Source organism: Myotis lucifugus, unplaced genomic scaffold (genome assembly GCF_000147115.1).
Source record: "Myotis lucifugus unplaced genomic scaffold, Myoluc2.0 scaffold_37, whole genome shotgun sequence".
Classification (NCBI taxonomy): domain Eukaryota; kingdom Metazoa; phylum Chordata; class Mammalia; order Chiroptera; family Vespertilionidae; genus Myotis; species Myotis lucifugus.
Window position 1 is genome coordinate 2,498,779 of NW_005871085.1, and position 25,777 is coordinate 2,524,555.

The window sequence follows — 25,777 nt, forward strand, 5'->3', positions numbered from 1 at the left end:
GACCCTCAACCAAACAGGACACAACTGAATCTGGCCCATGGTGGTAGCCCAGGACGTAAGGTGGGCAGGGGCCTCTCAGGAGCAAATAGATCCTGCTGAAGTTTACCTTTAAAATTAGCTGAAGACCTCAGTTTGAATTAGATGTGTAGTGTAAGTTTCCCTTAGCTTTTTTTCAAAAGGGTCCCCCCTCATTCACAGACACCCAACCTGAAGGCAAACAAACCTTTCCAAGCCTTTCCCAAGCCAAGTGGCCCTATGAATGCTGCCAAATACAGAACTCAAGACTTTTAATTGTCTAAAATGAGGTTTATTTCATGTCATGCATTGATGTCCATGCAGCAAAGGAGACTAGCACAATTCTTAATGCATTTAAAAAATAAAAATGTGTGTATGGAGGTAAATGCACAAAGTTCTAGTCTCCTTGGGTCCCTGGGAGATTAGGGTCTGGGAATGAAACCATCCACTCTCCTCTCCATGGCGAATGAGTTCATCTCTTAAATGCAAGGATGTTCCCATGGCCTCTGGATGCAGGTGCACAGAGCTCCAGGGCAGGAGCAGGGACAAGGAGAGAAGACCACTAATGAAAAAGAAGCTACACGCAGTCACCTAATTTAATCAGAGGAGAGAAAAGATGGAAAATCCTGGGGGCAGCGGCTGTTCCAAGAGTCAGGAGATAACATACACCCGTTAGGAGATTTGCTCCTAAAAAGAAGTGGAAGTAAAACCCCAAAAAAGAAAAACAAAAGAAATATATCTTCAACCACACTCTTCAAGAAAATGCCATAAATATGTTATTTAATATTTTCATTTCATAGCATTGGACACACAGCTCAACATATTGAAATATTGATTCCTCGGTGAAAAAAAAAAAGAAAAAAAGGAAATAAAAAATATTGCATTTTTCTGTTGGAGAATCTCGGCCCCCAGGTGTGGGGTGAAGTGCACCAATGTCCTAGCCTGCAGGAGGCGCTGAGGTCGGCGGGGTCCTCTGGGGAGGGACGCTGTGCCCACTGCCTGGGGCTGTATGGCAAAAATTGTGTTGGGTGTCCTTGGCCTTGCCAGCTCAGGCCCTCAGTCTCCGGTCACCTGGGGGGCCTGCCCGTCGGAGGGCTGGTTAGCTGACTGGATGAACATGGGCTGGGCGAGGTCCTGGCCCGCAGGCATGGTGACTTGCTGGATCTGGTAGAGCTGCTGCGAGGGGTGGAGAGGAGAGAGTGAGGTCACCCCTGGGAGAGGGGCATGCAGCTCCCTATGGGCCTCGAGTTGGTTCGGGGCCCCAGATACTTCAACCACCACCCACTGCAAGGCGTCAGAGGGAGGAGGGGATGTGGAGCTCTGCTGGGGTTGGGAGCAGCAGACACAGGAGGCACCAGCACGGTGTGAGGGGGTGTGTGTAGTGGGCGGGGAAGAGGTGCAGGGAGTTGCATTTCCTGTGGCTTTCACTTCTCTGGGCTCTGCCTCTCCCGTTAGCTCAGAGCCTGGAGCTTGCTGCACGCTGTTCCTCTGTGACAAACACAAGCAATTCGAACCACTGTACCAGCAGCTTGGAAGTCAGCATTTCCCCAATTCTCAGTAATCCTCACTGGCAGAGGCAATAGGATTACCCCCTCTTCCTCCTTTCCTCAGAATATCTGACTACACTGAACCTGCACTTCCTACATGGGCCCTGCTGAGGAGGTCACCTGGAATTAAACACTTCCTACAGCCAAGACCCGTGAGGGGTGAAGCAGATGCTCACATAGCCGCTTTGGGAAGTTAGTGCCAACTGATCATTTGGTTTCTCAGGTGTCCCCCCAAAAAACCAGCCAAAACCCCTGCCACAGGAGCCCTGGCATGTGAACCTAGCGCCTGGTGCTGGCAGGAACCAGAGGAGGATGATGCAGCTCCTCTCCTCTGGGTAGCAGAGAATACAAGCTTGGGCACGTCATCCCATCATGTCCTCAGGGGTGACTGGGAGTATAGTCATAGTATGAGGGGATAGGCCGAGGGAAAAGTAAGATTCTTTCTTTGCACGGGTTTAGAATTACTGAATTCCAGGCACTGAGAGGTTGAGAGGTCCCATGTTCTCTGCATTTCAACTAACCCATACCATTAAAGAGCAGCAGAGAAAAACTAGCCCTAGAGAGGGAAACAAGACACCTGTGTTCTAGTCCTTGTTCTGCAATGAACAGCTGAGTGATCATGGACAAAGCATTTCCCATTTCTAGGACTCAGTTTACTCATCTGTAAAATGGGGATTTGGGCTATATAATGTCTATAATGCTAAAGGACAGGCACCCTGATTTAAAAACTGTACTTGTTTTAACAATTTCTGTCCCCTCATTGTTAACAGAAAATGGGACAGCTGCCCTAATCACCCAAACCCATAGATGTCATCCACTAGCCCTCACCCCCATTCCTCACCCTCTGCCCCTGCTTGGACTGGGGGTCCTACCTGTCCATCTGTGAACTGGCTGAACTGCTGCTGTCCTTGCTGGACCTCTGTCTGTGTGATCTGCAGGAATCAAGATAGCAGAGTAGGCAGGTCAGCTGCAGGGTCCGGCCACCAGCCCACCACCCAGGAGAGGGTCGTGAAGATCAAATGAGACAATACATATAAAGTGCCCAGAATAATGCCTGGCATAGAACAGGTGTTTGACGTGTAGCAGAAAAGCAAGGTCCCTCCCATCCCGTAGCCCTGAAGGCTACTTAGAGTTGGCACCATATAGAGCAGCGGTCACCAACCGGTGGTCCGCATGGTTGGCAACAGCTGATAAAGAGGACCTTGGAACACACGACATTATCAGTCACCTACTACCCCCTCATCAAGGTCTTTTTGGGGCTCAAATCAAACAAACACCTAGCTCATAAGTGCTGACATGAGAGAGCATAACATTTTCGGTTTAGTCAGAAACCCTAAGAGTCTTGCAGCCAGTGAAGACAATTTGCAAAACCCTGGGCAAAGTTGTGAGTGGTCCCTTTCATTCTTGGAAGGTGGGCTCCAAACCAAACCCGTATCACCCAGATTATCTGACTGGAATATGAAACACCCTGGCGAGCAGGTGGCCTTGGCCCTAGAAGCCCTTGTGGCAAACCTATAAAGTACTTTTTCCGATAGTGGCCACGTGCAGCCCTTTGGGCCAAGGATGGGGGCGGGGGCAAGGAAACATTTATCACGAGCACTTAAAATCTTAGGCGTGGATTTTAAAAGAAATGTACTGCCATGTAGGAATGCATCGTACAGTGCCAGCTGTTGGAGAGAAGACTGAAGCGTGCTTGTGTGCACAGTTGTGTCTGTGGAACATTTGACTAGTAATGTCTTCTGTGCACCATCTCTTGGAATCATTACAGCCAACCTGCACGGTAAGGACGGTCCTCTCAGGTGTCCTCACAACGGCCAAAAACAACCCATCAGGTCTAGGGGACACGTGTGAAAGAGCTTCATACTATTGTTCCTTGTTTTGGGTCTTTCTCCTCCTATCAGTCTATAAGCTGCTTGAGAGCAGGAGCGAAGTTTTGTCTTTGAATCTCCCAGTGCAAATAAATTATTCAAGAAATGTCTGCAGAATAAATGAATGACCCTGAGACAAATGGAAAATATTCCTCATAGATGAGATTAACTGTGCCATGGCCAGCAGTACTGCCCTTTATATCAAAGAAAGCTTCATTTATCTTTAAATTCCTTTTACACACTATTTATTCAGCATTCATTAAACGTACATTTACTGAGCACCTACCACGTGCCAATTGTCACAAGTACAATCTGTTGTTATATAGACTGTGACTGCCCTCAGGTGCTCTCTTCTTGTTTCTTCCCCTCCTCTCTGTAACCACCCCCGCCCCAAGTCAAGCTTTCTGGCTTTAGTTTCTGGCTCCAAAACTGATTATCTGGGAAACCAAGAACTCTTCCTTCTCATTTCCTCCCACCCCTAGGCCATAAAAAGTTTTTGGGATCCCAGGTTAGAATCTTACAAAAGTTTATGGGCATTTTTTGTTTTTTTAAAGTGGAGGGTGAGGTACCCAAGGGTGTGACCAGTTTTGAGCTGATTCCATGTCAGTGAACTCCAAGGAAATTAAGGAAAAGCCCAAGTTCCATGTGAGCCTTTAATGATCCCAGAGACTATATGGAATTCAGAAGCCTTACTTTTGGCTCATTCCTCACATTTTCCCAAATTAAATCTTTGGAGACCTGCTCTACAAACTCAGCTCTGTTACCACTGTCAATAGATACATCACCAGAAATGCAACTGGGCCAGACAGATCCAGCTCTTAAACGATCGCTGCTTTTTTTGGGTATGAGGCAAAAAAGAATCCATTAACAATGCCTCTCCTTGAGCAGCACCCCCACCCCCTGCAATGATGCCCACATTCCCCAACCCCCAAGCCCAGGGAGGCCCCCTCAGCACCTGTGGCTCACAGCCTCCAACATCCTAGGGCATGAGAGAAGAAAGGGGAGCAATCTCTGGCTAAGGGTGCCTGAGGAGGTGAGGATAAAATCTAAGGAAGCTTTCCAAAGGGCACAGGAGGGCCAGAACACAACAGCTATTCGGTTTTAAAGCTGCTAACAGCCTGACAAAGAGGCAATCTGTCAAAATATTCTGGTGAGACCTGCATACAGGTACATCAGGCTTTCTTCAAGTATACTTGAGACTTCCCTGCCTTGCACTTCAGAACAAGATGTTAAGAGACACACTTTGAATGCAATTCTCCATGAAACCCCACCGTGGAGGTAGAATAGATATGCAGGTATGGAGGTGGCTCTTGCTGAGGAATAAGGTGGAAGGGAGAATAATAAGGAAGCCAGCTCCTGCTGGTCCCCAAGTCAAGCCCTGCATCCCTGGGACACATACCTGCTGAGCATTGGTGGCAAGCGTCTGGATCTGTCCCTGCACAACTTGGGTGCCTGATACAGGCTGGGCTAAGCGAATGTACTGTAGCTGGCCGGTGTTCAGCTGCACCTAGGGCAGGGCAGAGACAAACAGACCACAGGGGATTGAGTGCAACTTCAAACAGGCAAATTTTCCATGTGCCCTCCACTGAGCCCTCCAAAAAAGCATGCCCAGAAAAGTTCCTTTGTAATAGAGGTCAAAACAGCAAAACCATAACTTCCCTATCCTGCAAGTCACACACACAAAAGAGAATAGTTCCCTGAATGGACCTTGAAAAAACTCCCTGAGGATCTTGTCACATACATGAAAAAGCATGGCTGCACCCTCAACATTCATTGGCTCTTAGCTGTTTGCTCAGTTTATCTTAGGATTTTATCCCAAAGGCTGTCTAACATCATCAGAATGTTTATACCTTAAGTGTGGGCCTCTCTTTCCTCCAGCTCCACACTATTCCACCCAGTTCCCAGAATGGCTGATCTAATACTGTACTGAGCACAGCTCCAGTGTCTGCAGGAGCACAAAGCAGATGGCTGTCACTCCACACCACAGCCCTAGAACTGCCCAATTCCACGCTGCACATTTTGGAAGAAAAAGTTGGCCAGCTTTACTATCTCTGTCCCCAAGAGCCAGGACCAAAGGGAGTCTGAGGGACTTTTAGGATCCTTGGTGTTCAGCACTAGCTTCTGGCTAAACACCTCCCAAGGGGAAGCTGAATCAATAAACCTTTCACAGAAAACTCCATCATGGGAAACCAAACCTACAAAAATGCCCTCGGAGTCCCTCATGCTTAAGATTAAGTCTCAGATAATACAATAATACCACATACTGCATTTAATTGTGTGCTAAAAGCCTTAACTCAGGCTCTTAACGCTCCAGTGTACCATGAAAGTTTTAGTGCTTTGAATGTGCAGATGAAGAAAGGGCCAAGGTGGTTACAACACAAGAGGAGCTGAGGTTCAGCAGAGAAGTCAGCAGAGGAGGGCTGCAGACATTCACACTTGGGATTTGGGGCGCCCAGACATCACCTCCTTGGCTGCCAGCTGCCTTTGTTGTAAGGGTGAGCTTCTTGAGGCTAACAGGCTTCTGTCCTGGAATAAACACTCCCCTGCCTTCAAGAGCTAATATCACTGAAGGGAATTGTACTTCCACGAGGAAAATGCTGGTGGGCTGAAGTGGCACTCCTGTGTGCATTGTTAAATCAAACTGCTTCTCTGCAACTGCCAGCCTGGAAGAGGATTGGAACGACCCAGACAGACTAATTCTAAAGTTCTGGTAGATCATTCCAGAATTGTCTGCTTAAGGCAAGGAGGGCCACAAAATCTAAACCTGTAAGAATCTAATTCAAAAGGAGATAGGGCATGATATTGTGACCTGCAGTCATTTATTTCCTGAGAATGTGCTGAGAGGAGCTGCTGGGAGGCTGTGATGCCAAGCCTCCCTTCCCCACCTCAATCCCTTGATGCAGCTTCCAGGCAACGATGTTAAGATGCTTATGGGGATAAAGGCAGCTGGGCGGAGGCTTAGGAGACCTCACTGCTGAGACTGACGGTGTCTGGTCCCAGGAGTCACAGAACTCCAGCCAAGGCGCACGGGATGAAAGACTAAAGCCTTGTCCCAGCAGTGGGGAAGGTATACTGACGGCCATAGGGATTTTCCATTTCCTGGCTGGGAAGAGCTCTTTGCAGAAACTCAAATGTGATTGGAAAGCTGTGCACCAACTAGTTCCAAGCAGCTCCTAGAAGCTAGAAGCTCTTCTTTTAAGTTTAGACATCTGATGATATACTTCAGTCCTATATCACAGGCTAAGTCTGGGGATACTCACAGCTTTTATATGTTAACTAAAGAGCAAGTAAGTCTACCCCTTGGGCTTTCAAAAGAGAAGCAGTTTCCTTCCTGAAGGTCATCACTACTGCAAGCATGCTGATGAGTTTAGAAATGCAAGCTCCTATCCGAGAACCATGAAGACAAGGTCCTGAATTCTACTCATCTGTGCTAAAGCTCTGTGAGCCAGAGGGCTAAAAACACTCAAGCCAGTTACTCTTCTCTGGCTTAAATGAACTTATCTTGGTGCCTCAACATGAATGAAAACCATTCGAGAGAGGTCTTCGGTTGGTGGCTGAAAAAGTGAGGCAAGAGAGAGAGAGAGAGAGAGAGTGTATGTGTATGACGAGAGAGAGAGAGAGAGAGAGAGAGAGAGAGAGAGAGAGAGAGAGAGAGAGAGAGAGAGAGGTACTCTGTTAACCTAATAAGAACAGTTTCAAAACCAGAGTTGAGGATACTTTTTGAGCTTTTTTTCAGAGAGAAAGTGGTTATTCAAGCCCAAGTGAATTTCCAGATTTGCCTACATTTCATTTATAATAGGAAGAACAAGGGGTAGGAAATAGAAGGACTGTTCCATGTCACTCACTTTCTACATTTTTTGGTGGCAAAATGACCAATGTATAAATGGCAAGTGTTGAGACAAGAACATTTTAAACAAAAGAACAAGTACAAGTAAAAAAGTCAACAAATCTAAGAAATGAAATCCCTCAAGGCACACAGGAAGCAGTAGTCCACATTGAAGGAATGGATAAGTTAAATGAAAGCCAAAAATATACTTTGCTGCAGGCTCCAGTGGGAACTGACTCATGAATATGCAACAAGTGTATTTATGGTCTTCCCTATACACCTCCCTCTTATTCTTTGCTAATCAAAAGACAGGACTGTCTCACAGGGCCTTTGGGCCTTGGCATAGAATGGTGGTTACAATGACTTCTCTATGTAGGTGGAGTGAGGGGAAATTAAGAGGAGCTGCCGCACAGTGGTGAACTTTAACATGGGTTAAAGGAAAGCAGTGAGCACACAGTGAAGCAAGTTGTGGTCTAGGGCAGTGATGGCGAACCTATGACATGCGTGTCAGAGGTGACACGCAAACTCATTATTTTGGTTGATTTTTCTTTGTTAAATGGCATTTAAATATATAAAATAAATATCAAAAATATAAGTCTTTGTTTTACTATGGTTGCAAATATCAAAAAATTTCTATATGTGACACGGCACCAGAGTTAAGTTAGGGTTTTTCAAAATGCTGACATGCTGAGCTCAAAAGGTTCGCCATCACTGGTCTAGGGTAACAGGAATATAGGTTTAAAAATGTTTATACACACACACACACACACACATTTTTTTTGGTCTGTGTGTATATACAGATATAAAATCTTTAAGTATCTCTGTTATTATGTTGAAGAGTGCCATGCAGACCTGAGGCAAGGCAGGGCTTACCGGGATCTGCTGGATCTCTCCTGTGTTTGTGATGATCTGCTGCATCACCTGCATGGTCTGTCCAGTGCTGCTCTGGGCCTGCTGGGCTTGACCCTGTGGCTGGGCCTGGACAATCTGCACCTGCTGACCTTCTCCAACCTGCATGGTCACTGGTGTGCTCTGGAAAGAGTCATGAGAAAGCTGATTGAGTCTGGCTCAGAGTCAGTAGGCTTACAAAGGGGTTAATAACCAAGAGGTTAACTAGGAGCAAATCCTCTCCATGAATGCCTGGAGTCATGTTAACACCAAATAATACTCAACCTAGAGTCCTTTGGGTTTAGAGCACTGTGAAAGTTACTCACCAAAATAAAAGATGAAAAAAACCAAAGAGATTTATTTTTAGGCTCATAGTACACAATATTTGCCTGAGCCCCAAACATCTCTATGCTTCAAATGCTGCAACTTTTCACAGCCACTTCGATGACAGTAAGGCACATATGGTACAAAAGAATCAAAATCAACCACGACAGTTCACTTGAGAAATAGCCAAGTCAAGTCTAGAACAGGTGAATTTGGAGGGCAAACTAAATGGAAAGTGGGGTCAGTATGAATTATGAATTTACTAAATTTGGGATCCTGGGCTGCTTCTTAGGCCTGCAAGACATTGGGAGGGAAATAAAGTGCACACTGGTTTTCACCCCATTTAAGCAGCAGAGCGACCCCAGCCCGCAGCGGCCAACTGGCTGCTCTGGATCATAGCACAGCTGCCTATGGGAGAGTGAACAGGTAAATGCACTGGACACCAAATATTGAATACCTGGATCTTAACTGGAGGGTGGGGAAGACAGACAGAAGGACCTGTGTAAAAATGCATGCAGTTGGCTAGGACAACAGGAAACATCTCCTGTTCTCACACTGCAATTTTCAACTCAGCCTATTCCCCAAGCCTCCAGGAATAAAAGTTTCCAATTTTATGACAGAAAATAGAGGATTCGCTTTACCAAAATATGCCTTCCTTCGACTTTAGTATGTATTCTGTTCTGCAAAGGTTATCTGCACTCAACCTGAAATAGCCATTACTACAGAGGTCCTGGGGTGTGTCACACAACACAAGGCCACCCTGAACCAGTAACACAGTGAAACAATAGCTGGAAGATGCTGGGAGGAACCAACTTTACCATCCTCACAAGCCTTATCAGCTCCAGGCTGAGCAAGTCCAGGGTGGCAGAAAAGAGGATACATGAAATTCTCGCTGACTAAAAAAAAATGCATACTGCCAACTCATCACTGTACTCTATCAACTCAATTTTCCTGAGAGGATTTCCAAAGTATTTCTAAATCATTTCAGAAAAATGAGGGCTTGTGTTAGCATAGCAGCTGTCAAATCATGTATGGTGTGCCCTGCTGTTGGGGCACAACAACTATGAGCTTCTTAGGATGATCAGCCAATAACAGCCAGCCATTAGCAGACTCCCTTGAAGTTCTCTCTATAAAGGGATAAAGCCTTTGGCAGGCAAACCTCTCACCACTGCAGACGCACAAGCAAGAGCTAAAGAAGGTCCCTTAGGCATCACAGTGCAGTGAACTCCTTAAGGCAGGGATTGAGCTCCAATCATCTTTGAACCCCTCCTGCTAGCATGGTGTCTGGTAAAGACAAGCATTCAATAAATTTGTTATATGGATAAAAAAAAACAAGCAGGGAATACGTCCTAAAATCACAATTATATTTAAATCTACTGCCACTTTCATTTTTTTTCTTCTAGGCAAACCCAGCTCCTCACTAGAACACACAAGGCCGTCTAGAATGTGTCCTCCACCTGTCTTTTCAGTCTTGCTAGATGTTCCCTGTGCTGCAGCCTTTCCCCACTGCCTTGTGCTATTTCTCAACTCCAAGCCTTTGCTTGTGCCGAGCCCTGTACTGGGAAGTCCCTCCTTGTCTATTTTGATTCATTTCCATTATTCTCTCCAAAACTCATATTATTCCCTTAAAGGAACCTACTCTGACATCCTCTTCTACCACCCCCTCACATCTTTGTTAGGTACCCCTTTTGATGCATTCCCATAATACCCTCTACACATCCTAAGAATATTTTACACTTTCCACATGGTGGTATAATCTTTAATTATTTGTAGCCCCAACTAGATTGTGAATTCTTAAATATAGGGACTGTTTGACTCATGCTTGTGTCCCCAACACATGGCATAGGACTTTACCTACAGAGGATGACCAATGTTTGATGAATAAATAAACTGATGACTGACAGGGAGTTTGGATTCAGAGCTCTGAGAACAGAGTTCTCTGTAGCCTCTAATGATTCCCAACAAATGTGCATAATGCTGCTCTCACAATTGTATTGGGGAGAGAGAGAATATTCTGATTACTATTGTAAAAAGAGAAGGACACTTTACTTAAATACAGTAGGACAGAGAAATGATGGGGAGAAGGGGAGAGAGGTATGCATGCCTGACCTCTCCCTTAAGGACACAATCCAATTCTGGTGTGGACACTCAGACAGCAGGCATGGAGTCCACTTAAAACACCTTCTACAGAGATGCCACTACTCTTCATGGGGGTGTCATACAGTTTTTCCTTCCAAAACTTTTTAGCTCATAAGGATCCTGAAGAATATCTTGTCCACTACACTTTCCTCATTTGACCCATAAGAGATTAGGGTGACATGTCACCTCAATGGCTGAGTCTGGGGAGAGCCCAGGTTTCCAGACTTCAAATCCAGTGCTCTATGATGCTCTGAGTACCTGTCTTGCCCTGGTCAAGCTTTCACCATCCCAAACCTAAGAAGTACTATCTTGCTGGGCAGGCACCCCCTGCAGCTCACAGACCTGACCCTGCTGAGGCTGCGCAATGATGATCTGCCCGGGCTGGATAGTGGTTGTGGAGCTGGTGGTCTGCTGGCCTTGCTGCTGCCCCTGGACTTGGACGGCGGTGGGCTGCTGAGCCAGCGTGAAGTAGTACTGGACAGGCTCGGCAGGAGTCACAGACTGGCGCACCTCCTCCTGTGGGGTAGAAGGAGAGGCAGGTAAGAGGAAAAGAACCGACTCAGCAGCCGCCAGAGTGAATTTCCATTCTTCCCCCAAACGGGCTCTGTGCCGTTGCCTGCTGAATGCTGAGCTCTCCACATTTGAAGCCAAGGGAAACTGGAATTCGAAGAGACCAGTTGTGTTACATCAAACTAAAAATAACAGATTCCATAGGTTTCACCAAACTTACAGCCAGTTTTCTGAAGTAGAGTTAGCACCCATTGCATGATAAGTTGCAAATGGGCAAATAACTACTGCCACTAAAAGCCACGCACTAGCAGTGCTTGTGAGTAAATGCTGTCGAGGCCTGTGATCTGAGGACAGTGCTAACTGTGAGCACTGGAAGATGCTACCCAAACGTCAGGCTCTCAGGCCAGTTCCCAATCTCCCAAACAGGCAGTACTCTCCTTATTTTGTTCCCACCATCTCAGGAGGGACAGAGCAGGGGAAAAGGACATAGGGCTTTTCCTGGGTTGAAATTTCAGAATCAAATGTTAGGATCGAGAGCATCAGTAGGCAAGTGCTTAGCTTTTCACAGTACGTTGAGAGCTCAGTGGTCACCGAGGGCCACATCTATCCAGTGTCACATCTGCTTCTGGTTGTACTTAGCCACAGAAGAGCAACCCAGGGGGCCTGAGGGACAGCTCTCCGCTGGGTGCTGCCTTGGCTGACTAGGGAGGTCGCATTCTGTCCGATCTGCTGGGTGAAGAGACTGTTCCTTCTTCAGCTGACGTTTTCCATGGCAGAAGGAGTAAACAACCCTCTCCCAGCCACCTTGAGCTCACAGCTGAGAGTGTAGGATGTTTACACACACTACGGCATGGTTATAGCCTGAGGGTCCAGGGTTGGTCGGCCCCTGACCATTGACAGAGATCGGCATCTGCTCCAGAGGACCCTGTGGCACACGGTGCCCCTGCCTGGGACAACAAAAACAACAGAAACATACAACTTGGGCTGGCTGAGCAAAAAATTAACTAGATTTACTCACTCCCTTGTTCTAGGCTAAGTTTGCCACGTTCAAGATAAGAGGAAAAGACAATTCTGCAAGGTATAGAGACCCTGTGGACTACCTCAAAGCTCCCCAAAGTGACATTTACATAGTTGGCATTGACCCCATCATCCCCTCATTAGGTCAGGCGCTCTAGTCTGGGTTTCCAGTCCTTTGCTCACTGAACTTTTTTGTCCTTGCTTGTCAAATTAACTACTTTCCCATGAGGGCAAAGCCTAGCTCTCTCTTGCTCTCCACTGTCCCCACTATTCATTCCCTTGTAGGCACCTAATAAGCACTTGCTGAATGAGAATGGATTTATAGAGCCAGGCAGACAGAGATAAGAAAATACAGGCACACCATGTATTATTGCACTTGGCTTTATTGCACTTCCCAGGTGTTGATTTTTTTTTTTTTTTTACAAACTGAAGGCAAGACCCTCCATCAGCAAAAAAGGTTACAACTCACTTTATTGATAAACTTGCTTATTACAGTGGTCTGTAACAAACCAGCAGTAGCTCCGAGGATGCCTGTACTTGCTTTATTGTGGTGGTCTTGAACTGAACCCACAATATCTCTGAGGTATTGCTGTACCTTTTTTTAAAACCCAAGTTGGTAGTAGAATAAATTTTCTTGAATATAACAGCTGTTACCAATAGAAGAGACCCTAAACTCTCTTTGCTACCTCTAGGATTTTGTAGTCTAGTGTGGGGAGAAATCCATGTTCCCTGTAGAACAGGGCTGGGCATTATTTTGCTTGCCTGGTGACTGGGGGGCCCAGGATAGTAAAACTAGGACTGCTGATATAAAGCCTATGAGACATGCGGGTCTCTGCATGACCAGATTCCCTGATGGCCATCCACTCAGCCTAGGCAGACACTTGTGACATGCTGGGTTTCTGAGCTAGTCCTCGAACATGAACCAACTTTTTAGGTTAATGTATTCTATGCTTCAGACCCAAACCATTTGAACACTGAATGTGATCATTCTGAGGCAGAAGAAAGAGGGGGCCCCCTTTTATTTTCAGCTAGGTCTGTTTCCAGAACAACTTAACTGTGACAATGTCACCTCCATTTCAACTCCAACTTCTATTATAAATTAAGGTCATCTTGTCAACTAGACCTTGGCTGTGGCAGGGATAAACTGATGTCCTCCTTAGCCATGAAACTGATCTTTTTCAAAGCTCTTGAAATGAGTTCAATGTATTCATTTTCCATTGAGATTTCCCTTCCTACTTTATAAAAAACATTAATCACTAAAGTTCAAACCTAACTTGAAAAAGCTCTTGGGTGATAAGAAGGAATACAGGACCAAAAGCCCCCCAGAACAAACTTGCAGGAAGTGAGAAGGCAGGCAGACACTGGCATTTCCTAGCCCTGACCTGTGATGGTTCTGTATCCAGTTATCCCTGACTGTAGCTGATCTACAAATGAATATGGTCTTTTCACCAGACAAAAAGCAAACCCTTTAAATATCCCTTTCAGAAGCCAAAAGCTGGGAGAGCAGGTGAAGAGCTTCTCCTGTGCTGCCTACTGTAGCCTCCTAACTTGTTTATGAACCAGGCAGGGTCTAGGACATTCCATCAAGTCAGTTTGCGCTGTGAGGAGGGCATGACTGTTCTCAATTCACTGGAATGGAAGGAGGCATATATAAGGTTTTCAGCATTTATGAAGACTCATTCAGCCAATGGAGGTCAAGCTAGCAGGGGAATGATTATGCTTGGTTTAAAGAGATGGGTGAAGAGAAATGATATTTCAATGGGCAGGAACTTTCAACTCATAGCTTTAGTGGGGTACAAGTCAAACCTCAACAACCTTCTACTTCCAAATAGTTTTTATTTGCTTTCCTGAAGAACAAGATAAATTCCCAAGCATCTCTGAGAGGTCAAGGACCTTAGATCCCAGCTCAGTATTTGTGGCTAGTTCCTTTCCCCAGTAGTGGAACATCATCCCAGATGCTAGAACAATCTCGGAATGAATGACTGGGTCAATCCAGAATGGGGTACTTGCCCAGCTCTAGCTGTGGCCTCCCCAAACAGAGGGTTTACTCTTGGGATGTGTTCAGAAGTGGAGACTAACAGCCAGAGAATGAGCAGCATCGCCTCCTAGGGCTACCAGCCACAGACTGGAAAAAAGTCCATTAGCTTCAGTAGCAAGAGCAAACTGCTGCCTCTTCAGAAAGGGTGAATTCTGGAGAGTAGGTGCTTTTACAGGACTTAAAAAGGTGTCAGCCAATTTGGAGATTGGGAAAACTTCATGTCTACAGAGGATTAATAGTGCTACCTGAGAATTTCAGGCCAGCTTCCAGTAATCTCAACCTTTCAAAGGCCAGGCAGCAGCTGTCCCATACAGGATGCCAATCAATGGCTTGAACACCTACAAAGAACTGAGTCTAGACAGCAAGGAGCTGTTTCAGCTAGACACACTTTAAAAAAGAGATGGATCACAGCATTTAGAGTCAAGATGGAACAAGGAGCTGTCTGATACCCTAAGAGAGCCAAGCACTGAGGACTTTGGAGGAAGGGACAGGACATGACCCTTCTCTCCAGCCAGTTGATTCAGCAGGCAGCCCACAGGAAACAAGCAGAAGTTAGCACAAGGAGCATGACCAAGGCCTGATTTTCTGACAGATCTCACCACTTCGTTTTTAAAGGGGGCTGCTCAAACAAATTCCAACACGGAGAGCATGTGTGTCATATCATTTTTTTTGAAGGAAGAGAAGTGGTCTGGGTTTCTGCAGTAGTGACTTCTCAGAGAGGAAGGAAGCCCACGGGCACTAACCTGCAATGTCTCAAAGGCGATGCGCAGCCAGGGACGACCGTGGCAGCCTGCCGCTGTAAACATCCGACTGAAAGCTCCTCTGAACACCTTACAGCTTCCAGTCAAGGATGTTTACAGTAGCAAAGACTGCCCAGAAAGAACGGAGACACAGTGAGGCTCCCTGTACTAGTAAGGGGGTAACAGAGGGCTTGCTAATCCAAAGGCTCCAGGCAGGGTCAGGATTACAAATGTCCTTTAAGATGACCACTTCTTTTATACCTTCTGACTGGTTATTAATAGAGACAGCATGAGAGTCACTGAATGACCCATTTCCAAAAATAATATACTATGAAATAATTCATTAAAACCACTTAAAATTTTGTTAAGAAAACAGAGCAAGCAGAACAAGGCACACCTTTGCTCCCACCAGACTCTGGTACTATTCCCCAAGTGTCTCAATTACACCTGGTGAGTCACGAAATGTGTGTGCCTGAACCAATGAGTTATAAAGCATAGGGGCCTATTAAAACTGCAATTAAGAGACTTATGCACCCAAGGTGCTGGAAAAAAAAAATCGGTGTGACCTTTGGAGAGGGGCAGGTAGAAGAGAGGGAAAGGCAGGCAGGCAGACATTCACATTCTTTCTAGTGATTGCTTAGAAAACAGTTTTAGCGGTGGTTCTCAAATCTGGTTGCACATTAAAAGCATCTGGGGAGCTTTAGAAAGTACTGATGCCTGGGCCTCCCCTCTCAGAGTCTGATTCAACTTGGTGTGGGGTGGAGCCTGGGCATTGGTATTTTTTAAAACCCTAGCAGGTGATTTAATATGTAACCAGAGCATTATATAGAGAACCACAATAAAGAGTAAGAGAAAACCAAAGTCCACTCACTCCAAACACTGTGCACATAGAGACGCTGTTTCTTGAAAATCTAAAATCTGTAACTCACTGGACATGTTCTCCCATCCCAGATTAAGAACTCTGATACAGAGTTCCTAGGATACCTTGAAATGAGCTTCACTTTTACTATTTATAACCAAAGTCTTTAATTTTATCTATTTTCACTGAAATACCACCTCAGCGGCACTGAGTTAAAAGTATCCATAAATGAGTAGCAGAAGGAGATGTTAAGGATGGATCTGGTCTAGAGAAGTAGCAAAAGAAATAGCAAATGGCTTGTGCTGAGAGAGGAAAAGGAGCATTATTAGACACCCATATGCAAGGTGCTTGGCAGCAGCAGCAGCAGCAATGCCTTCCCAGCTCACCTGACGCTTTGGAGGTTTCAATTCATCTCTTGGAACAATATCGATGAGAAAGTCAAACTGATCAAATTTTGTAATTGCCATGGCGATATCATTCCTCTGTAACAAAGAAAAGCGAGGTGAAAAATTAGCCTGGGGAGAAACTAGTTCACCCGGCTTTATAACCTCCAGGTTACAAGTAAGAGAAGATGATGACTTCTAAGCCAAACTAAGTACCCATGGCCAAGTCTATAGCTGAAATAAGCACAGCCAAATTCTTATAAACTTCAAATGATCAGACCTGCTGGAAAGATATCTACAAAGTCAACAAAAAAACCTACCTGTAGCTGTGCTCCACAAGCCGAATATTCGAGCCTCTAACTACTACTGCCTCTGCGAGATTCTGCCCCTAGGTCCTCTCCATGACTGTTAAAAAATGGTCCTCCAGCTAAAATTGTACAAATCTAGCAATCTCAGGTGGCAGGTTTCTGGTCATTATGTGGTTAGCAAGGTTAGGCAATCATTCAATTTTATAACCTTTTTAAGATTCTAAATAGTATTATGCCTCTTAGTTCAGAAGCAGTTAAAATCTATTTTGAATTTCCTGGCTGAAATTCTAATCCAATAACTTTTGCAATATTTTCTAGTTACTGATCTGTATCTTAATTTCCAAAATTTTTATTTTGGAATTCAAAATCGCAATGTTAATTAAATCCATGGTTTAAATCTTGTTTAATGTGATATAAATATTGGAAGTCTGAAGTTACTAGAACAGAGTCTCAGGTGGGCTGAGGACACAGGAGTCGGTTGACTAATGATTCTGAAACCCAAGCCTGCTCTGAAGGGGTTCTTTCTAAGAGTAACACTTCTTTCTTTAAATAATAAAATTAAAGGATTTTTATTTTTTTACTAAAAATCAACATACTAACAGTGTAAGACAATTTTAAAGAAAAAAAAACGGGAAAAGAGTGAACAATGATATGCATGTATTAAGGGAAAAGTAAACTTTGAAATTCATTTAAAAATAGATGATGATTTGATGGATAGAAGGATAGATATGGGGATAAAATAAGTAAACTTTTAATGGCAGGATCCAGGTGGTGAGTATACAGTTGTTCACTATAAACTTTGCTTATGTGTGAATGTTTTCATAATAAAATGTTGGGGTGAAGGAGAAGTCAACCTTCTAACCAAAATCCTTAGCAACCTCTACATATCACATCTTAAGAAAAGGTGACTCATCAGACAAAATAGGAGGGGATGGAAATTTTCTGTTTTTTCCTTCCCTTGTCTCTGTGATGGCCCAAAGCCACTGAAATGCAAAACTTCAGTCCTCCATTCTTGCCAACCATCAGCTTGATAATAAACCCATCCTACCGAAGCAGGGCACATTTTAAAGCTGCCAGGACTCATTTAAGATTAGCGCGATATAGTATCACATTCTTGATGATGTCACCTACTCAAAGCTATCTAAACGGCTCATCTAAGCATGAAATGAGAGGTGGGGTGAAAGAGAAAGAAATAATAATCACCTTCAAACAAACACTAATGTGTTCTACAGTATTTTGAAAACATAGATATACTTAAATCGGTCTTTTTAACATTGTAATTTTGTCTTTTTAAGTGCTAATATTTTACTGAATTATTATTCATATTCAGTAAGATACATAAATCTTAAGTACACAGCTGGATTAATTTTTATAAATATATACACCCAGGTAGCTATCATCTAGATAAGAATATAAAGTTCCCTTCCATCACTTTCCGGCCAATTACCATGCCCTCTCCTCCCAACCCCCCAATCTGAGGTAACCACAACTCTTATTTCTATCACTATGGACAGTACCTGGCACCATGTGCTATGTAATTCTTTTCTCTGCTTTCTTTTACTTAACATAATATTTTTGTGATTCATCCATGTTGCTGTATGGATCAAGTTTGTTTCTTTTATTGTTGAACAGCAATTCATTTCAAGAATATATCAATTTTTTTATATATTCCTATCTTGATTTTAGTCATTTAGTGGATATAAACTAGCATCTCACTGTGGTTTTACTTTGTATTTCCCAGATGACAAATGATGTTACGCACCTTTTCATATGCTTACTAGTCATTTGGAATCTTCTTTTTGGAAGGGCCTGTTCAAATGTTTTGCCCATTTAATTTTATCTTATTTTTTTTTAACTGATCTTGAAGGTAATTTCAATTGGCTCTTTAGATCTACAGACTTCCTTCAAGGCAGTCATAAACTAAGTTCTCAATGACTAGCTGCACTAGAATGTAGACTTCCCTGGGGTGGGGATTGTTATCTGTTTTGTGTATCCAGAGCCTAGAACAGTGCTCGGCACATTGTGGGTGATTAATAAATACCTGTAGAATAAATAAATAAATAAATAAATAAATAAATAAACAAACAAATACATTTTCAACTTTTGAGGTAAGAGGAAAAGAAGGAGAAGACATAATTTACACTCTTGGCTTTGTTGTTAAAATACTGTCACTCTCTTATATCTGTCACATCCTTACTCTATGTCTGAGAAATGTTTCTTCCAACAGCTAGGCCCTGGTGGTTGAGGGGAGAGCCTCTAGAGCAGTGGTTCTCAACCTTCTAGCCCTTTAAATACAGTTCCTCATGTTGTGACCCAACCATAAAATTATTTTTGTTGCCACTTCATAACTGTAATGTTGCTACTGTTATGAATCGTAATGTAAATATCTGATATGCAGGATGGTCTTAGGCGACCCCTGTGAAAGGGTCGTTCGACCGCCAAAGGGGTCGCGACCCACAGGTTGAGAACCGCTGCTCTAGAGCCAATGACCAAGAGGTCTTCATACAATATGAATGTTTGTTTGCTGGATTAAAATAAAAAGAGAACAAAAAAAGAAGAGGAAAAGGATTCTCAGGAAAGCAGATGAGGAAAAAGAGGCTAACGAGGTCAGTAAAACTGATTCTTCCTGGGACTGTCCTTTCAAGGCTTCTAACCAGAAGTTGTTTACATCTGGAAATAGATAAATATAAGTTTAGCCTCCCTCTGTTTATAGTGAGGACTCACCAAGTGAATAGTTCAGTCACTGAGTTGTGAAAACCATGGGAGAGCTGGAAATTAAAATTCTTGGTAGGGAAATACTATCATGGCTATAAGGTATGCCTGCCTCCCAACAGTAGAGGAAGATACCAATTACACTCAGCTTGTCAGAGGCCTAAGGAAAAACAATCTTTGGTCTAAGCCAGGTGTCCTCAAACTACGGCCCGCGGGCCACATGCAAATACAAATATTGTATTTGTTCCCGTTTTGTTTTTTTACTCCAAAATAAGATATGTGCAGTGTGCATAGGAATTTGTTCATAGTTTTTTTTTAAACTATAGTCCGGCCCTCCAACGGTCTGAGGGACAGTGAACTGGCTCCCTGTTTAAAAAGTTTGAGGACCCCTGGTCTAAGCCATGCAAGAGAAGCAGGCAGCTAGCTACTTGCCCAGCTTTCCCAATGTAGGTCTACAATATTACCTGTAGAGTCCGACGCTTGTTATCCTCTGTGTGGATCCAGGCTCGAAGAGTCAACTCTGTGATAAAAATCTGGGCTGCCTTGGCAAAAAGCACAGGGGCTTCTGCACTGATCATCTGTAACAGATGTACATCTGTCAATCACCAGTCATTCAAACCAGTTAATTTGCCCCTTATCTCATGTCCTGCCACTGGACTATGGGGCAAGTGTTGGAAAAGGAGAGGGTAGTAGTCTCAAGAGATCCCAAGATAAAATAAAACCACAAGTAGGAACAAAGCAGGTAGAAGAGGAAAAAAGAACACTTATCTAGCACCTACCATGCACTTTCTTACTCTCATAACAGCCTTGTAGAGAAGCTAGGTTTAAGAGAGGTGAAGTAACTTGCCCAGGGCCATAAAGTCAGTAAGTGATATAATCCAAGGAGAGACAATGTGGGGAAATAATGAGTCTGAGAGCCAATGGATTTAGGCAAAATCTCAGGCTTCCCATCCTTTCGGGCTTTATTTTTCACATACTGAAAAAGAGGATAACTTTCCAGTACTGTTGTGGGAATCAAATGAGAAGATATATGTACAAGCACCCAGCACAGGGCCTGGAACACAGTAAGTACTCAAGTAATATAAGCTCTTGGTCAAACAAGACTGGATCCTTGGTGAGGTGGTCTGTATAGGATATAGGCATTGGACGAGCTATGGAGTTAAGGAAGCAGATGAGTATTGGGATCTTGGTTCTCCTACTCTAGATAAGTCAGTTTTCTTTTTTTTTCTTTGTTTTGTCTATTTCTGTATCTAGAAAATTAAACTACTAATTCTTATCCTACCAAATCTCACAGGATTACTATGAGGAGGAATTGAGCTAATAGAAGGGAAAATTGCTGTGAACTGTTAGCTTTCTATACAAATACAAGAGACTATGCATTTTGAGTGGTAAGGAAGGAGCTGCTCTTTTTCTGAGAGAGTTGTAGTGGGTGGCAGACTCCTAAGAATACAGTAATGGTAAGAATACAGTAATGGTCTCCTCCAAGTAAACCCTCTCACAAGTATTATTCACAGATGCAATACTCACAGATACAATAGCATTATCAAACATTTTTTAGAGCTCAGATCAACAAATAGAGACTGTAATAAGATGCTAAGAAGATGGCACTGTCCTGATGATTTGATGGTACATGTTTACACTACATGCTGAAAAGAACTGGGTGTTTCAAAAAGCACTCAGTATCTTTTCAACATCGAGAAAACAGGACACCCCTAATTTTTAGAGAAGCATCATATAATAATTAAAATTGTTCAATTTCAGCTCACTTAACAATTTTACGAGAAACTAAATAAAAAAGCAACAGGCAATATTTTCATTTTTATTTAATTAAATTTGAGCTCTAGAGAAATGAGCAATAACCCACCCATCATTTTAGCTTCAATATAAATAAAAAGGAACGTAAATTCACCTTCACATCTTCATCCAGTTTCATAATCTTCTTAATACGAGCCAATGGCAGTTCCTGTACTCGGAAATCTTTCTGAAATGAGTAACAAAAGGTGCATAAATGGTGGGGACAATCAATAGGGCAAGACAGGCATCAGGAAGCACACTGATTGGCTTAGTCCCTCCTTTTAGAAAATATGGCAGGACAGAAGGTACAGATAAAATGAAGAAAATACAAGCTCCTAGCAAAATTCTTAACCCATGTAGAGCTTTAAACAATTAAAGGGTTTCAGGATAAACTTATGATGGCTTTTAGCAGATTCAAATGTGATTTTTGCCTCAGGAGCAAAAATTCATTCCTCTAAGTTGCCAGTTTTTTCTTCTACTTGGGGATTGCAAGTGCCAGCATTACCTGACCACAGTGACCCACAGTTCTCTTCTTCTGACCTTTGCTCTAACCTGACACCAGAAATTAGGGAGGAACTCCCTAAGGGCTTGTTTCCAAAATTAGCTTAGGGGGGTGGGGGTGGGTTAGAAGATTATGGAAGAGGGGTGAGGGTAAATTTATCAGCTGGCTTTTTGGAATAGCCCTGGCACTTTTTTTCTTAAAAAACAAGACTGGGCTGGAGAAAACCACATCAACTTTACTGTGGATAGGATTTAGGAAAGAGCTTTTTGATCAGCACTACTCAATTATTTGTGATTAAGCGCTTTTTTGTTTTATTTTGATACTACTGGTATTTCAAAGCATGCTCAATGATGAATGCAATTCTAGAATTAAAAATCAATTCTGGGTTTCAGAGCTGCAATGAAGAAAAAGGTGCAAAGGCGGAGATTAGCTAAAATCAGCAAAATCCCTGCTGAGACTAGGTGTCAAATGATTGATTCTGTAAGTGTTCTGAAATGTGACTCACACCAAATCCAATATGTTCACATGGGACTTTGCATCATCACATTATAGAAAGAGCAGCTACTATTTGAGATTTGGTATAATTAACAACAACAAAAAAGTAAACTTTCTTTTCCAAGACCAACAGCAAACCTCAACTAAATGTTAAAGAAGGGGGTACTAGTGAAAAACATAAACAGCCTTCCCAGAACCCATTTTATAATTACAGAAGGGAAGAACAACAATTAGGATAAAATGCACACCAAGACATCTAATTTCCCCACACAAACTCAACAAGCTACTTGGCTACTGGCTACCACTCACCTCTACAAACTTCCAACACCAATTTTTCATCTTTTCATTTTCCAAAGTAGGTGTCAATATTTTCCATGAAGCCTCTACTAAAACTAACCCTGGAGTGGCAGATGTTTAGAACTCCAGTTTATTAAATTTTTACTAAAAGGAGAGAGCAGGACACATTCTTTCTATTCTTATTTGTTTTCTCCTCTTTCATTTACTCATTCATGTAACTCAACTAATATGATATGTGCTACTATGTGAAAGATGCAAATCTATACTTACCTTTGAACAGCTTATAGTTTAATTGTTAGAGACGGTCACATAAAAACATTAAAACACCATATATTATATTAGAACGGGGGTGTAAAATCCCACAGAAACAAAGAAGAAAATACCAGCTGGCAATGGGGGGTTGGAGTGAGCAAGAGGAGTTGGCAAATGTTCCACAGAGAGGCTGACATCTGAATTGTGTATAAGGGATGCTACAAATTTGCTTGTTGGAAAAATAGAGAATTCATATTCAGACAGAGGGAGCAGCATGCACAGAAGCACAGAGACCCACAAAACAGGGCCTATTTAAGTTTTAGATATATGACCTTAGTACAGAGGGGAGCAACACGAAAGAGAATGCTGGATTGAGGCCAGACCCTAAAGGGATTTAAAAAACAAAACATTTACCACAGAAATCAATCACTGGTCTTCCTTCATGTGTGGCATATCACAAAATATGATGATGCTAAACAGAAATCCCAAAGACAATGCTGGGGATGATAATTCCTTTGAAAGGCCTCCCAGGATGACATATACAACACAAGATTAAGACCATAAGATTCAGCTCTCTTGCAAGTGCACTCTTATTTGACTTGGTTAGTGAATATAATTTCCACAAGTTTGTTCCAAGATTACTTAATCAAAACCCAAAACTGATAAAAAAGACCTTCTTCCCCAACTTGAAAGAGTAAAATACCACTTTCAGAATTTCTATAAGACTAGTCTTTAATCAAAAGCAACAAGAAAGGGTCAAAGATAAAGAGATTATATAATTCCCACCTTGGAGAAGTATAAAGTGAGGCAGAAATTTACAAAAAGCTCTGCTCTAAGCCCACTCCAACCTTTTCTTTTGTAAGACACTTTCTCATAATCCCCAAACCTTGAGCTCTAAAGGGACAGTATGTGAAAAGTGGATCTTCAGATATATGTGTGTGTGTGCCCCAGCCGGTTTGGCTCAGTGGATAGAGCATCGGCCTACGGACTGAAGGGTCTTGGGTTCGATTTGGGTCAAGGGTACATGCCCGGGTTGTCGGCTTAATCCCCAGTAGGGGGGCGTGCAGGAAGCAGCCGATCAATGATTCTCATCATTGATGTTTCTATCTCTCTCTCCCTCTCCCTTCTTCTCTGAAATCAATAAAAAAAAAATATTTGGAAAAAAGAAAGATATATGTGTGTATGTGGTTCATTATTACTGACAATAGCCCAGTTTTCTATAATCTCATCCTAGCTTTCCAGTCACATGTAAGAGTTTACGATAACCTTATTGGAGAGGGGAGCCCTTAATTATCAGTAGACTGATGTCCACTAAATTGGCTTTCAATTCAACGTTCCCTCATCATTGGCAACCATGGAACTCATGTGCTAACTTCTCCTGATGCTGATCCAAGTGAAAGACAACTGAGACAGACTGACTCTACTCTTGGTAGTGTTATCAGCAAATGGAAAAGCAGATTCTCTCTCAGAACATTTCTGTGCTCTTGATCACAACAAAAGAACTCCATTAAAAATACTGCCATCTGAAACTGCTGAGTTTCAAGAAGTCTGAATTCATTCAATGAGAGTTCAGAGCCAAAGAAAAGCCAATGGGTCTCAGGCTGCACTAAAGAAAATCCAGAGTTTCAAATAATGATGAGAAATCTTTTCCAGGCCTATCCAGCCAGATACTCCAGCAAGACAGGATTGAATCCTCTCAAAAGCAATGATTCTCAATCTTGGCTGCATGTTAGAATCACCTGGAGAGCTTTAGAAAATCAAGATGCCTGGGTTCTGTCCCAGACTAACTGAATCCGGAATTTCTGGCATCACGATTTTTGAAAACGCCCCTGGTGACTGGGGATCCACAGTCAGTGTTAACGGCCACTGCTGCTTTTAAAGTCTTACTACTCAAAGTCAGCAATGGCTTCGCCTGGGAACTCAGAAGAAATGCAGAATCTCCGGCTCTGCTCCAAACCTACTATATCAAAATCTATATTTTAACAAGATCCTCATGTGGTTCATTAAGACAATCAAGTTTGAGAAACACTGCTCTACAAGAAGGGCTCAAACAACACAGGCCCTGTTTTGTAATAATCCATAAACCTCACACCTCCAAGTTTTTCTTTAAATGGTTATCTGATTTGACTATAATGTTAAAAATACCACTGTCTAATCTGGAGGCACTGAAGAATGAAAAGATGTAACTGGTAAATAAAAGAAAGTGACCTCAGCATTACATTACAGCTAATTGGAGGCTGAATCGTACGGAGTAAGTTAGGGGAGAATTAGATTTTTCTTTTTCAAGATTCAGCGTTGTTGCCTCCCCACCTACTCCCCAAAAGACAAACTTAGCTTTCTCTTGTCCACTTTCAAAGAGGTCTAGAGGAATAAAATCCAATGCCAAAAAGTCTGTGAATTATTATTTCCAGAGCTCTGTCGAGCAGAAAGATGGTATTTTACACAATCATTCTGGTGTGCAATCATTTAGGTATGATTTTTGACCAACTTCAGTTCCAGCTGGACACTACCTGGATTTACGCACAATTACAGAGTAAAGAGAGCATGATGGCCACCCTGAGAGGAAAGATAAATTGCTTTTGCAGAACTCAGACCAAATTGACTGGGGCCAGTATTTCTAATATATCATGTAATATATATCACCTAGCAAATTTCAATTCGTTGTTTTAGAATAATCTCTGTCCCAGTCTTAGAGACCACCGACAGCTTGTGAATACTCTCATACGTTTTATTTATGTTTGGATAGTCTGAACATATGGATATTTAAAAAATCTGTTAGACATGTTGAGATGTCAACCTAAGAGGCTCTGACATATCTGAGGAAGTCTGGTTATAAGTGCTAGTGAGTTCTGGATAGGCACAGACTAAATGCTAAAATATCTGACAACGTTACACAGGCAGAGAGATGCAGTCGGAGAAGCAGATACCTTCATGTGCCATAGAGAAAGGCAGATAAATGGATAAATAAAATGTAGCGAATATACATATATATGGAATATTATTTAGACTTAAGAAGGAAAGAAATCCAATTACATGCTAGAACATGGATGAATCATGAGAACATTATGCTAACTGAAATAAGCCAATCACAACAAGACAAATATTGTATGATCCCATGTATATGAGGCATTTAAGACTGGTGAAATTCATAGAAACAGAAAGTAGAATGGTGGTTACCAGGGGCTGGGGAGAGGAGGAAAGGGTAGTTGTTGTTTAATGGGTATAGACTTTCAGTTCTGCAAGATGAAAAAATCCTGGAGAGA

The 25,777-nt window shown here is 42.9% G+C and overlaps 1 protein-coding gene across 15 annotated transcripts in view; it reads right to left on the reverse strand.

The window, feature by feature from the left end:
• Positions 1–285: 285 nt before the first annotated feature.
• NFYC (nuclear transcription factor Y subunit gamma) overlaps positions 286–25,777 on the reverse strand; it is a 65,867-nt gene continuing 40,375 nt past the window's right edge. For 5 of the 15 annotated variants that reach the window (XM_006087256.3, XM_014454514.2, XM_006087257.3 and 2 more), the window contains exons 3-10: positions 21,084–21,155; positions 19,639–19,752; positions 16,158–16,253; positions 10,950–11,123; positions 8,130–8,288; positions 4,830–4,937; positions 2,435–2,494; positions 286–1,503 (exon numbers count right to left, since the gene is read on the reverse strand). In XM_006087256.3, the coding sequence (XP_006087318.1) occupies positions 1,072–1,503; positions 2,435–2,494; positions 4,830–4,937; positions 8,130–8,288; positions 10,950–11,123; positions 16,158–16,253; positions 19,639–19,752; positions 21,084–21,155 (1,215 nt within the window). In that variant the 3' untranslated portion in view covers positions 286–1,071. The remainder of the gene's footprint in view (positions 1,504–2,434; positions 2,495–4,829; positions 4,938–8,129; positions 8,289–10,949; positions 11,124–16,157; positions 16,254–19,638; positions 19,753–21,083; positions 21,156–25,777) is intronic. The other 10 variants (XM_023752721.1, XM_023752718.1, XM_006087258.2 and 7 more) reach the window with 7 other exon arrangements.